The sequence below is a fragment of the Gracilinanus agilis genome, chromosome 4, assembly GCF_016433145.1.
Source record: "Gracilinanus agilis isolate LMUSP501 chromosome 4, AgileGrace, whole genome shotgun sequence".
In the NCBI taxonomy this organism is placed as follows: domain Eukaryota; kingdom Metazoa; phylum Chordata; class Mammalia; order Didelphimorphia; family Didelphidae; genus Gracilinanus; species Gracilinanus agilis.
In genome coordinates, this window is record NC_058133.1 from 342993209 (window position 1) to 343007371 (window position 14163).

Here is a 14163-nt window from a genome sequence, read left to right on the forward strand (position 1 = left end):
TATTTTACTGATGACAAATACTACCCTTTAGGGTCCTAGCCTTCCTCCTGGAGCGCGGGGCGGGGCGAAGAGGGGCGGGGCGGAGGCGCGCCCACATGCAGTTACTTCCTCCCTATCTCCTGAGGCTCCACCCCTCCCCTTGCCTCTCTCGCAGAAATGACGCATTCCTGTTAGAGCGGAAGTGTTTGTCCCTCGGTGCTGTCCGTCCAGGTCGGCGGCCCTGCAGTTGGGTTGACGTGTCAGCGGTTGCTGCAGTCGGTCTGGGAGAGCTGAACCGTGCTGTGCCGGCGCCGCAGCCATTATGGCGGAGGCGTGGGACGAGATTCGGCGGTTGGCAGCCGACTTCCAGAGGGCGCAGTTCGCCGAGACCACGCAGAGGTGCACACTCCAAACCTGACCCTCATCCCCGCCCTCAAAAATAGCCTCCCCTTAGATTTCGACTCCCATAGGCCTCCGCCCCTCTAAGGTCTTCTCTTTGCCGAGGCCCTGCCCCCTGGGGTCCTGCTGGAGGTCTCTGGCCCCTGTAGGGCCCTAGCTTTGTGCCGCCCCCCTGGCTTGGTCCGGAGTTGGTATTTGGGCCCCTCTCTGTTCACCCACCCAGTGGTGTTCACACGTGTCATTTCACTTGGGGTGGGGGCGAGGGCGGGGATTGCCTATTTGACCATTGCCTCTTCTCCCACGTGTGCTGTAAAAGTTTTCTCCTTAGACCTATGTGTGTAATGGACAAAGTGACTCGCAGTGATAATAATGGACCTGTGAAACGGACACAAATAGTAATAAACAACAGGAATAATAATAATTCTTGGGCACTGGAACAGCTAGATGACTCAGAATGTATAGGCTTCGGGGACTGAAGTCAGGAAGACACATCTTCCCTAGTTAAAATTTGGTCTGCACTTGGTAGCGATGTAATCCTCTGCGGGCCACTTAACTGTTTCCCTCTGTTTTTCTTACATAAAACGAGCTGGAGTAGAAAACTCCCGTGGCTTTGCCAAAAAAAATCTCAAGTAGGGTCCTGAAAAATAGGACACGACTTAACAATAACAATAAAGAAGTACTTTTCTCACATCCCTGTAAATATATTTGTCCACATTTTCGAATTAAAAGGGACAAAGTTTCAGAAAGGTTTGAGTATCCAATATCAGACTCCAGTATGAGTTTTTTCTCTCTACTCTTTTTCACTACTCCAACCAAGCTGCTTCAAAGAAGTGGATTATAGGTCTTGAGAGTAGAAGAAAGGGCCTGTGGGAATATTTAGTCAGCTTTTCTTAATTTTTACAGGTAAGGAAATTGAAACCCAGAACGGCCATTTAGGAGAAAAGGGATGATATTTGGTCTACTTATCCCCAGATGGCAGAAGTGGGAGCAATACCTGTGGAAGAGACTGTGGCTAATTTAGATTTGTTATAAAGGGGAAACTTGCTGACAATTATGTACAAAACTGAAGTGGACTGCCCCATAAAGTAGTGGTTTCTCCCATAGTGGAGGTCTTCAACCAGAAGTTGGATGACCACTTAAGAGAATTGTGGAGCAAGGGCCCTTACCTTTTTTTTTTCTGATATGGGTTCCTTTGGCCATCTGGTTGCTGCTTCTCAGAATGTTTTAAAAAACACTTTTTAGTAATATTATTAATAATATAGATAAATATAAGATTACCAAGGAAATCCAAAAATTATTGAAATGTAGAGTTTTTTTTAATATAAAAGTATTTTTATAAAACAAATTTAGTATTCCTAGTTAAGAACCTTCAGCCTAGTAGAATGATAATTTTAGAGCTGGAAGATCAAGATACTCTTAATAATTTGCCTAAGCTCCTATAGCTAGAGCAATGGTAGTGAAGGTAGGAAGTTTATATAGCCCTAAGATAATCTACTTAGTAATACTGTAAATATCTAGGCCCAGAAATTGCTTAGGTAATTAGAACATTAACAGTGTTAGGCTGAATTTCCTACATACTGAGCAAAGTAAGATATTATAATATACACTTTTAATTTAAAGCATTAAGTTTTAATAGCTCAACATATCTACTGTGTTTTTTGGGACAGCCTGTATTTTCAAATGGTATTGAACAGAAAATATTTTTTCCCCACAATTTTCTAAACTATTGAGAAGAATAATATTTTTTAAAAAAATCTTTAATTGTCCAATCTTGATTTGACATCCTACTTTGAAGGGAGTCAAAGTAAATGTCAAAGCCCATGAGGGAATGAATTTGAGATGTGTGGTAGAATTCACAGGTACAAATAGGCCAAATAAGTGATAAAACATTTTAACTAGCTTACTTTAAAGACTTAAATTTATTAAATCAGCTACTTTTTAGGTATTAGCCAAGATATTCAAATTGTAAAACTAGGCCAGTAGCTGTTATCTAGAACAAGATTATTAGTATTCACATAAGTACATCTTACCAAAAGTTACATATTCAAGGAGTATGAAAGTTATTAAGGGCAAGTATGTATATACTAAGTTAGAGTAAAGGGCTCAATGATGAATAGTATTTGAATCCATGTAGTGTTAATGATTTAGAGGAAGACTTCATAGTATATTGGATGTAGAGCCTCTAAAGAAAATTTATGGAAAGTCGTGGACAAGAATCCAAGATGAGAATTCATGGATAACCTATGATTTGTATTGGTGGTTCTAATACCCACACCATTGAGTTTATGAGTCCATCCAAATATACTTAAAAAACATATCTTTCCCTATTTTTCACAGGTTATCAGAACGGAACTGCATTGAAATTGTGACTAAACTAATTGCTCAGAAGCAGTTAGATGTGGTACATACACTTGATGGTAAAGAATATATTACTCCTGCTCAGATAACTAGAGAAATGAGGGATGAACTTCATGTTCGTGGTGGTAAGGTTCCTTAAATTTTACTTCCCTCTCTCTTTTAAAATTATTCTAAATCAATAATTAAGGAATTGTCATTTAGAGTGTATGATGAATTTTCCTCAATATTATTTGTTATTGTGGCAGTTACATGATTAAAAAAATCCTTATTGATAGAAATAAAAATGTGAAAATATAATTGAAATTATTTTAAATGATCATTACAAAGCTGCAAAATAATATCTGTTTGGTAAATATGGTTGTGTTTTAAATGCAAAGTTTAAATTTATTTTACATATTTTTCTTAATTTGCTAATTTGCTTAAGTCATTCAACTATATTATATCCCTATATTATCTACAGATTATATCTTATTTGTAAGCTAGTTGATATTTGTGAGAGAAGCAAAGACATAATTTTGGAAAAAATCAGCTAATAAGCTTGTCAAATATGAAAATATTTTTTTTTACCCCTGGATTATGTTTTCAAATGAAAGAGCTGAGAAATATTATAGTTCAGTGGAAAGTATATTGCATTTTGGAGTCCAAAATTTATATCCTGGCTTTGCTATGCACTATATGAGTTCAGACAAGTCATAGCCTCTCTGAAGCTCATTTGGCTTTATTTATAAAATAAGGGGTTGAAATAGATGATCTCTAACATTCTCTGCATCTCCAAGCTGTATTTCCCTTTAAGTTCAATGAGACAGCATTTTATTCTAAGACTATCATATTATCTGTGCTTAAAGAAATTAAATTTCCAGGAGGAAAAAAATGCTTTTTTCCTGTGTTCATTTTAATTTCAGCCAAACAAACAAAATAAAACACTTCTCAGGTATTTACTAGCCTTGGACACAAAGTGTGCGCTTCTGATTTTTACCTCTCTTTAATATTAGTAGTAGCCAGGCCTTTCTTTTCTTCTCAAACAAATGAATTTCCTTCTGACACCCATAAAGTTAAAATGGTATTAAAAATAAATTCAGAAGCAGTTGTACAGCTTATATTTTTGTTGTAATTTCTTCTTTTTTTAAGCTTATACCTTCTATCTCAGTATCAGTTCTAAGATAGAAGAGTGCTAAAGGCTAGGTAATTGGGGTTAAGTGACTTGCCCAGGGACACACAGCTAGGAAGTTTGTCTGAGTTCAAATTTGAACCCAAGTCCCCCTGACTCCAGGCCTGATGCTTTATTCACTATACTACCTATTTTCCCCTACAATTTCTCTTTGAAAAGAATTTCTTCTTGAAGACAATTAGAGGCTTACTTGCATTCTGAAAACTGAATTCATTGTTTCTCCCCACCTGCCACTTCCTCTTACTTCTTGATTTCATTTAAAAGTATTGTCATCCTCTCTTCCAGTCAACCAGTCATCTGTCATCACTGAAGTTTCCCTTTTCCTCATTAGCTTCATAGTTAACTAAGTTAAATTAGTTACTAAGTCCTTTTGTTGCTTCTTGCACAATATAAGAATAACTATCATTTATATAACACTGTAAGATTTGCAGAGTGCTATGTAAGGGTTTTATTTTAGCTTCACAACAACCTTGAGAGGCAGGTGCTATTATTCTCATTTAATAGATAAAGAAACTGAAGCAAGAGGATGTTAAGTGTCTTGAATTAAGCATTCGAGGCTAGATTTGAATTTGAGTGTTCTTGACTCCATTCCAGTATTCTGTTCACCATGCAGCCTACTATTCTCAGTATATTTCATATCATTTCTCTCCTTTCTATTCCTTTTGCCACCACACTAATTTAGGTCCTCATCACTTCTTAGACAATTGGCTCAGTCTTAACTGTTCTCCCTACTTCTTGTCTCTTCCACCAGTGTTTCCTTCATGCAACTCCCAAAATAATATTTCTTTTTTTTTTTTTGGCTTCTTTTTCCAAAATAATATTTCTAATGCACATACTTGACCATGCTATCCCCCTTCAATAGACCTTCCTTGCCTAACAAAAATGATCTAGTCTTGGAGTTTAAGTTTAGCTGTAGGATTAAATTCTAGCTGACACTTACTAGATGTATAGTCACTTTACTTATTTAGATCTTAATTTAAATAGAACCACTCCCACTGTCTATATATTGACTTTGAAAATGACAAATTAACATTTTCTGTGTTGAATTTCTATTTATTTTGTTTAACATTTCCCATTTATGTCATAAGTGTCATACCTCTGGCTTAGGTGACCTGTGAGGTTCATTTGTCTATAATTTTTGTGATTCTGTAAATGCCAAACTAAAAACAGTTTATTCTGATTTTACTGTTATATCAGTTCCATCTAACCACTTCCCTTCTTATCCTAGGTGCATTAATTTTGTCAGTGCAGACCCTTTTCAGTTTTATGTAATCATAGCTATCTATCTTATCTTTCATAATTATTTTTCTCTATTTTGGTTAAGAATACGTCTCCTACTCATAGGTTCAAAAGGTAAATAATTCTCTTTGACTTTTTTAATAGTATGATTTTTAATATTAAAATTCCTTATCCATTTAGAATGTATTGTGGAATATAATGTAAGGTATTGCTTTAAGCCTAATTTCTGCCAGAATACTTTCTAGTTTTCCCAGAAATGTTTTCTTTTTGTTTTTTATTAAATAGGAAATTCTTTTCTAGGTAATTTATGAATTCTACTTTATCGAATATTAGATGATTGTATTCCATTGTTTCTGATTCTCCTAAGTCTAGTTTAATCCTTTGATCTACCTCTCTATTTTTTAGTGAATACTAGATGGTTCTGATGACTTCTGCTTTGAATTTGAGGCTTGGAATTGCTACTCCCCCTTCATCATTTACCAAGATACTGAAAATCTATTGTTTTTTTTTTTCCAAATAAATTTTATTTTATCAAGTTCTGTAAAGTATCCCTTGGTAACTTGATTCATACAGCATTAAAAGTTAATTAACTTTGGTAGTACTGTAACTTAATGGTGGCATGGTCCAGCTCTGAGCTCTAAATATTCTTCCAACTATTTAAGTTGTTTTTTATTTCCTTAAGATCTTTGTAATTGCATCTAGACCAGTGCTTTGTGTACTTTGGCAGATGGAACTTCAGGACACCTTTACACTTTGTAGTGATTTAATGGGATTTCCCTTTCTATTATTGCTTTTTAATATAATAATATAGATACTATTCAGAAATACAATTGATTTTTGAGGGTTTGTTTTGTAAAACACAATTTTGCTGAAGTTATTGTCTCAAACACTATCTTTGCTAATTTCCTTAGAATTTCCCAAGTATTGTAAAAGTGAAATTTGGGGAATGCCATTCTAAAAATATATATATTTCTATGGACAAGGGAAATGTATCAAAACTACATTTCCCGTGATCCAACATGGTCCAACTGGTTTCCGTTTCCGACGTCTTGACGCAGGGGAGAGCTTAAATCTCCTGGGTTAGGAGGGAGTGGGCTCTTTTTGCCAGTAGGCTTGCTCTTTGCGAGTAGGGTCTTGGCCAGCAGATTTGGGAGGTAGAGACAGGAAACAAAATGGAGGCGGCAGTTTTGAATGCTTACAAGCGCGTGGTCTAATGATTTTATCTATCAGCATGGCTTTAATTAAAATACTAATATATATATTTATACAAGCCTTTATCATTTTTCATATTAATAGTATACCCTCATATCATTAACAAGTAGGGATGGTTTTATCTCCTCTTTACCTATTGTTATGCCTTTAATTTCTTTATCTTGTTGCTGTTGCTAACATTTTTAGAAGTTTATCATATAATATTGGAGAGAGTGACTGTCCTTGCTTTTACTCCTGTATTTTTTGGGAAAGGTTCTAATGAATCCCCAATTGGATATGATGGCTGTACTTTTATAGAATTATAGCAAATATGATTGTTGTACTTTGTCAAAAGATTTTTTTTATCCATTGAAATAATCAGATGGTTTTAGATGTTTTGATTTTTAATATGATTAACTGTTGTTTTCCTAGTATAAATCCAAATTGAGTATAAAGAGTGATTTCTTAAATAAATCATTGTATTCTATTTGACAGGATTTTGTTTACAATTTTTTTCATCAGTATTCACTAATGAATTGACTTATAGTTTTCATTCTGAGTCTTATCAAACTTCCCTGCTTTAGTTTTCAGTCTGGATTTTTTAGAATATTTTGTGTTTTAGTCATACTAAATTTATCAGTGCTGGCAATAGATTTTGTGGAAAATGAAAGTACTAATAAATGAACAGCTAATTCTAAGTGTTCCATTAAGGAAAACTACTAATATGCTTTCTTCTAACAATTCTATATTTTTATTGACAAAGAGGACCCAATTTGATGATTCCACATTAGGTTAGATTGTGGTCTTTAGTGAATGCCTTAGGTATCTGTGCTTGTCCCTGGCCTGTTTATCATTCTTATCAAAGATTCACATAAAGGCAGAGTTGGCAAGTGTCCCAAAATCCAGTGCAGCAATTTAGGGATCTTGAATCAGACCAACTAATGCTTAAATAAAGCACAAGGCCTTTATTAGGTGAATTTCAGTTCAGAATGACTGATGCCTCCAGGGCAAAGAAACTAGAGTTCAAGATAGAGAGTATAAAGGAGTCTGAATCACTGTAAGGGAATTGGATCTCAGTTGCCAGAATGGGATGGATATATGCAACCAACTCTCATTTTGCAGGAACTTACCTCATTTTGAAGCCACAGCAAGAGGAAGAAAAGAGTTCAGCTCTGAGGGAGGCTGCCCTTAGATTTGGCCCACTCAAGTTAGAGCAGGTTTTCACCAATACTTATTTATAATTAGTGAGTGGAATGCCTGAGTTCTTTGTCCCCTTTTCATCAAGGCCAGGAAAGGATTCAAATGGGACCCTTGATATAGACTGTGACCATTTGTTTCATAGGGACAAGTTGAGTCTCACCGAAGTAGATGTGCTTTTAATTTTTAATTTATTTCTCCTCTCTACTATAAGGAGTTACTAGATGTTGATTATACAAAGGAACCCCTCCCACAACCCCAATAATAGCAGTGATCATTTCTAGCATGTGTTAGGAAAATACTTAGCTTTTTGAAAAGGGAAGAAGACGCAAAGGTGTTTCTGGGCAAAGGTAGCCTGTTACAAGAGAGACTGTGCTCTGATAAAAAGGATTTTGGTTTACAAAAATATGTCTATCACATATGTGGATAATACAACTCTTTAGATGACAGATTCTGGACCTAAAAAGCTCTTAGAAGGCTAGAATATCAGGCCATATTTTAATAAAGTGAAATTTAGTGAAGATAAATTAAAAGTCACACTTTGGTGCAAAATAATTTTTATACAAGTACAGTATGACTAATAATTTGATTAGATAGCAGATCATCTGAAAATATCTGAAGATTTTAGTGGACTTAAAGTTCAGTAGAACTCAGCACTGATATGGCCCAGAGTATAAATGCCATTTCAGGGTTTTTAAGAAAGGGTTAGGAATTATAGTGTTAGGGATAAAGTGTTAAGGATTATATTCCTACTGTTCTCTACCTTGGGCAGACTATATCTGTTATATAATATTCTGTTCTTGATGACCGTTTTAGGAAGGATCTCGATATACTTGAGAGGATTCAGAGGAGGAGGGTAAAGGGCTTTGAGATGATAAAATATAAAGATTGGCTAAAGGAAGTGGGAAAGGAAGAAAAAAAAACAGGAAGAAACATTATAGCAGACTTTACATGAATGTCTGTCTTATGGAAGAGGGATTAAACTTGTTCTGCTTGGTTCCAGAGGGGATGACTATAATAAGTAGAAGTTTCAAAAAGGCAGGTTTAGGTTCCATGCAGTAATAATAACAATAGCCATTTATATAGCATTTACTATGACTAGGTACTGTGCTAAGCATTTTACAAATATTGTTTTACTTGACATCTCACAATCCTGGGATATAGGTGCCGTTATTATTTTCATTATACTTGAAATGGAATCAAATGGAGGTAAAAGTGATTTGCTCAAGGTCATACAGCTATTAACTGTATGAGACCAGATTTCAGTTCACATCTTCTAGCTTCCAGGTGGACCCCTCTGTCCTATACCATGTAGGGAAAGATAGGCTAACAGTTCTCCACAAATGGAGTGTATTGCTTTAGGAGGTGTGGTAGGTTTACCCTTAGTAGTCTTCAAACAAAGAATATCTAAAAAGGCTGGATTTGATGGCTTCTGAGGTCCCTTCTAACTTTGAGATTCTAATCTAATTACCTTGAATAATTTCTTGATTGGTTACCACTGATTGTCTAGGGAGATTTCAAAAAGTTAGAATGCACTACTTTCTCAATGACCTGCTCTATACCATTTTATCTCATGAATTGACATATAGCATGATTGAAATCTTAAAAATATATTCTTATCTCCCTTGATTCATTGCAGAGGTATGAGGCAATGGGTATAGAATATCTCACAGTGTCAGAAATAATTGGTATGTTGGTGAGATTTGCCAGACTTAGAGAGTTTTCTTCCCCTACCCCCATTTTAAAATCTTTATAACAAGGAATAGTTTCCTGTGAAAGGTTCTAGGGGAGAGATATACTGGGAAGTAAATGTGAAATAAAAACAAAGAACAGGTAAATCTAAGATAAACTTGTATATACATATACCCATGCATGATTATAATCTTGTTTGTGCCTTGAGTAAGGAAATTTACTAATTGAGATTCTTGATTAACAGTTAAAGCAGGTAATTATTGATATTGCTTCTTTGTGTAGAAATAAGATAGTGTTAAAATTACACATCTTGGAAATAACGTGTCCTATTCACTACCAGTTTTTTTCTATCATTTTAGAATATAGATTTAAAATTAACATATAAACTTTGTGCTTTTTTTTACAGGTCGAGTAAACATTGTTGACCTACAGCAGGTAACTTTAAAATTTCTAAAATATTTGATTTTGTCAGTTAATCTTTTTGTTGTTGTTGTAGATAAATATAGGTGGTGTTATATTAATTTTTTAATGACCTTTGATACCAAAGGGCAAGTAATTTTGAAAAATGTATTTAAATAAGTAGAAGCACAAATTATATTTAAGGTTTCCATGCAAATTTAGTTTCCCTTTCTCAGTGAAAATTTTACCTCTTATATTTCAATCATTGTTACCTCATTTTTGTAACACTATAAATTTTATATAATTGTTTCTATTGGACAAACTACTTTCTACTTGAGTGAAAGTTGGGTAGTTTTTAAAGCATTTTGAAAATGATTTGATGTGAATGAAATGAAATTCTTTATACTTGAGAAAAAATGCTATTAAAATAAACATTGTCTTAAACATAATGCCTTTCTAAGACAAATCAGTATTCTTTTTTATAAATCTTTTGTTTTTAAGGGATTTCACACCATTTTTTGTGGTGATATTACCATTTCTGTTTAACATATGGGGAAATTGGCATGAGGCAAGAGTTTTATAATTTACCCACAGTCATTAAATTAGTGACAAGCTTGACATAAGAAGTTGGATTTTTAAAGTACCCTTGACAAAGTATTTTTCAGCTATGCTTAAAAATATGAATCAAGTATTTTGTATTATTTTCAAAAAATAATTTGTATTTCTAAATAGAACAAAGATGGCCAAAACAGGAAAGAGAAATAGTTGAGAGACATAGTCACTTATCAGATTCAGTAATCTCCAAATTGTTTTGATCTGGTCCCCATATTTTATCTTTTCCTGTAATATTAACAAGTAAACTACAAACAAAAGTAAAAGAGGGTATGATAGCTAGGGTATACAACATATACAGAGAATATAGATTTTCAGTTTGATTTGGTAAGTACTTATTTGTACAGTAGTTCATTTCTATTTAAGTATAAAAAATTTTTTTCTAGCAGTTGGAATATATAAAATGATGTAATAAACTGCCAGCTTCAACTTTGACTTTTAAAGAAATTTTAAATTAAAAATTTGAGATTAAAATATAAAATATTTAAATATTTAAGTTCTTTTACAATATTTTAGTGGGCATTTTAGAACCTAAGAAATTTAATAATAATAGAAAGCCTGATGTTTTCTAGGTAATTAACGTGGATTTAACTCACATTGAAAACAGGATTGGTGACATCATTAAGTCAGAGAAAAATGTTCAAGTCGTGTTAGGACAGCTGATAGATGAGTAAGTACAACATTTCAGAGCAATGTGTTGTTTTTATCATTGAATTTCTACTAAAATTTGATGTGATAATTTGGGTCTACTTTGGCATTTGGTACCTAACACTGTTCTTATGTTGCTGTCTACTGTGAGCTAAATTTATTTTGTTTATACTGATATTTAAATAGTATCTTGATGACATGAAATCCCACCTCTAATAATATTATCTCTATGTTCTTGGGCAAATTACTTAATCTCCCTGGGTCTCGATTTTCTCATCTGTAAAATGAAAAGGTTGGAGTAGCTGACTCCTCAGATCCCAGTTTTAAATCCATGATTATGGTTTGCATTTAGATTGGTTTGTGTAACAGTATTGGAATCGAGTATCTTATTAACAAAAATGATTGTTGGCAGTTCTAAAGTTAAGTATCTAGTGGTATGAAGCACTGTACTCTTCTACTGTGAACTTTTATAGACCATGAATTTTCTTTCATTGCTGTTAATTAGAGAAACTGAGATCATGGTTTTCTTCAGCAGTCCATCCTATATGATCTCAATTGTGAGAGCTTTCCTCTACTTTGTCAGAAATGGGTGTTACTTATGTAATATCATTTCTGATATGCAAAATGGAGAGCAGTATGAGTGACATTCAGCAGTTTAGAATTTGGAACCAACCTAGATTGCCATGAGCCATCAAGGAGAAGCAGTTACTGGCAGGACTATAAAAAGGAAAAATTTGGACAAGAAGCTTTCTTCAATCCCGAGAAGGGACTTGGGGAGGTTGGTTGGGATTTGGGTAGGCCAAACCAAATCAACTGAGGTTACCTGCATTCTATTCCAATTGCTACCACACCTTCAACTTCTGTGTAAAGCTGTGCTATACATTCAGTCAACTGAACATCAAGGAAGAAATAACATCAATATTCAAACAATCTGGTTCAGGCCAAGGTGCCTGGCCTAGCCACGTTGCAACAGAGAGGACAAACCTCTCCATCTGACAGTCTCAGACCTGATTACCTTTAATTGTCAACACCTGATCATTGGTAGTTTTCGTCAAGCTTTCCTGACACCTCTTTCCTTCAACCCTGTTCCTTTCCCCTAAGTTTGTTATTATTAAATTCTAAACTTACTTAGGTGGATATCATCATTGCCCTAAGGATCATTAATTATATCCTTGGGTATCTGAGGGAAAGGGATTGCACAAACTAAAGTTAAGTCGCAGTCAATAGCATTATCTGTCAGCTTTGAAGCCAGGATATGCAATCAAAGAAGCTGTGTGATTTAACCCAGCAGCTTCTTATCTGATCACTTATTCTTGGGACAGTGTTGTGTTAGAGCTGGGTGTTTAGTTTAGTTTCAAACATTCCTGTGGGGTCTTGGTGTTCACTACCACAACTTGGTGTTCACCTAGGCATTCTCACTCTCACTAAGCTCAGGTCTTCACACCATCAGAGGACCTTGGGCCATCTCTTTATCAGCTAACAACATCAACATAACATTTACTAATGAAAAAATATTGCAACCATTTTCCAATTCCCCTTACCCCACCAAAAAACAAAACATAACTAATATAAAAAGTAATTTGTTAATTCATTTTTATTAATTTCATATTAGGAACTATTTGGATCACTTAGCAGAAGAAGTAAATGACAAACTACAGGAAACAGGTCAAGTGCCCATATCAGAACTTTGTAAAACCTATGATCTTCCAGGAAACTTTTTGACACAGGTAATTTCTTATAAGTAAATAAACTCTCTTCTTTTAAAAAAAAAATCCTCTTTCACAGTTATCTCCCCCATCCCCATTTAACTCTCTCTTATGACAATGAAAACAAGTAAAATCGTCTCATTCAGATAACTTGTCAGACAATACTATATTTTATTCTTTTAGCTTCCCACCTCTCTACTGTAAGGTAGGAAATGTGTTTTGTTCTTTCTAATCTTTGATTTTTTTCTCATTTTATTACACTTCAACTTCCTTGTATTGATCTTTTCCTCTAAATTAATTTATTCATTGTGTATGTTGTTCTCTGTCTTCCTTATTTCACTCTTCATCATTTCACACAAATGTTCCCATGTTTCTTTGATTTCTTTACATTTATCATTTCTTATAGTACAATAGTTCATTTATTAGAAATTTAAAAATATGGCTTTTTTCCTCAAGACATTTTCTAATTAATAGGTACCACAAACTGTTGATTTCCTTTTAATTACTAATTGAATAGAGGGAGAGAACCTTTAAAGTGTTTTTTTTTTCCAGTGTTTTGGTGGTAGTTTAAGTATAATAAAACATAAGGAAACTTTAAAATTTAGGGTGACCAGAGCCTAAATGTTTCATCACAGTAAATGGGGTACAGTTAATTTAATACTTTCAACCACTTAGTAAATATTATATAAACACATCAAATTAGATTTTTTGTTCTGATGTTTGTGACATTTCAGACATTTTCCAATGTAGGCTATAATTTTTCTTAACTTTTGATTTTTTATCTACCAACTGCTTAATAAACTTCTCACATACCTTTTTATTCTTTGAGTATCTTTTAGTATTTCCAACAAACAAAATAACAAAAATATATTCTGAATGACAGGTAGTACATAGGAGTCATTTAGCTTAAAAAATAAAGGGCATTTGTGTTTGTCTTCAGGTATATTGATATTTCATCATTTTACTTTCTATTTACCAAAAGCAGTCAGTCACATGAGGTAAAAAGATTTGGAGGTGGGAGTGGTACGTCCAATTGAAGAAAATCCAACATATAGAACTTGAATCGAAAATCAGTTGTGGATATGTTAGTGTAATTCTTACAGTCCTGCTGCAAAATCACCTAGCTACTCAGTTTTTTAATTATTGATTTCCTTCAGCTTACTAATTTGTGACATTTCTGAGTCTAATTATAAATTCAAAATAAAATGAATTTTAGTACATCTATATATATAATTATAATCTATCCTTGCATTTGTTGTAATTTTGAATCTTTTTTATATTTAGGCACTATCTCAACGTCTGGGTAAAATTATCAATGGGCAAATAGACCTTGACAATGCAGGCGTGATTTTTACTGAGGCATTTGTGGCTCGACATAAGGCACGCATACGTGGCCTCTTTAGTGCTATTACCCGGTAAGAATGTCACAATAAAAGGTATATCTTTTTTAATAAAGATTAGGTATAATCTGTCACATTTTAAATTAGTTGAACTTTCCTTTTAGTCATAAGATTTCAGAATCCTTGACTTTTATTTTGACCAGCTTCAATTTCATGCTGTGGAGGTGGCATAAAA

The 14163-nt window shown here is 34.1% G+C and overlaps 1 protein-coding gene across 1 annotated transcript in view; it reads left to right on the plus strand.

The window, feature by feature from the left end:
• Window positions 1–301: 301 nt before the first annotated feature.
• UFL1 (UFM1 specific ligase 1) overlaps window positions 302–14163 on the plus strand; it is a 37116-nt gene continuing 23254 nt past the window's right edge. Inside the window, exons 1-6 of the mRNA XM_044674215.1 lie at window positions 302–378; window positions 2716–2861; window positions 9630–9658; window positions 10807–10904; window positions 12495–12609; window positions 13873–14003. Of these exons, the coding sequence (XP_044530150.1) occupies window positions 302–378; window positions 2716–2861; window positions 9630–9658; window positions 10807–10904; window positions 12495–12609; window positions 13873–14003 (596 nt within the window). The remainder of the gene's footprint in view (window positions 379–2715; window positions 2862–9629; window positions 9659–10806; window positions 10905–12494; window positions 12610–13872; window positions 14004–14163) is intronic.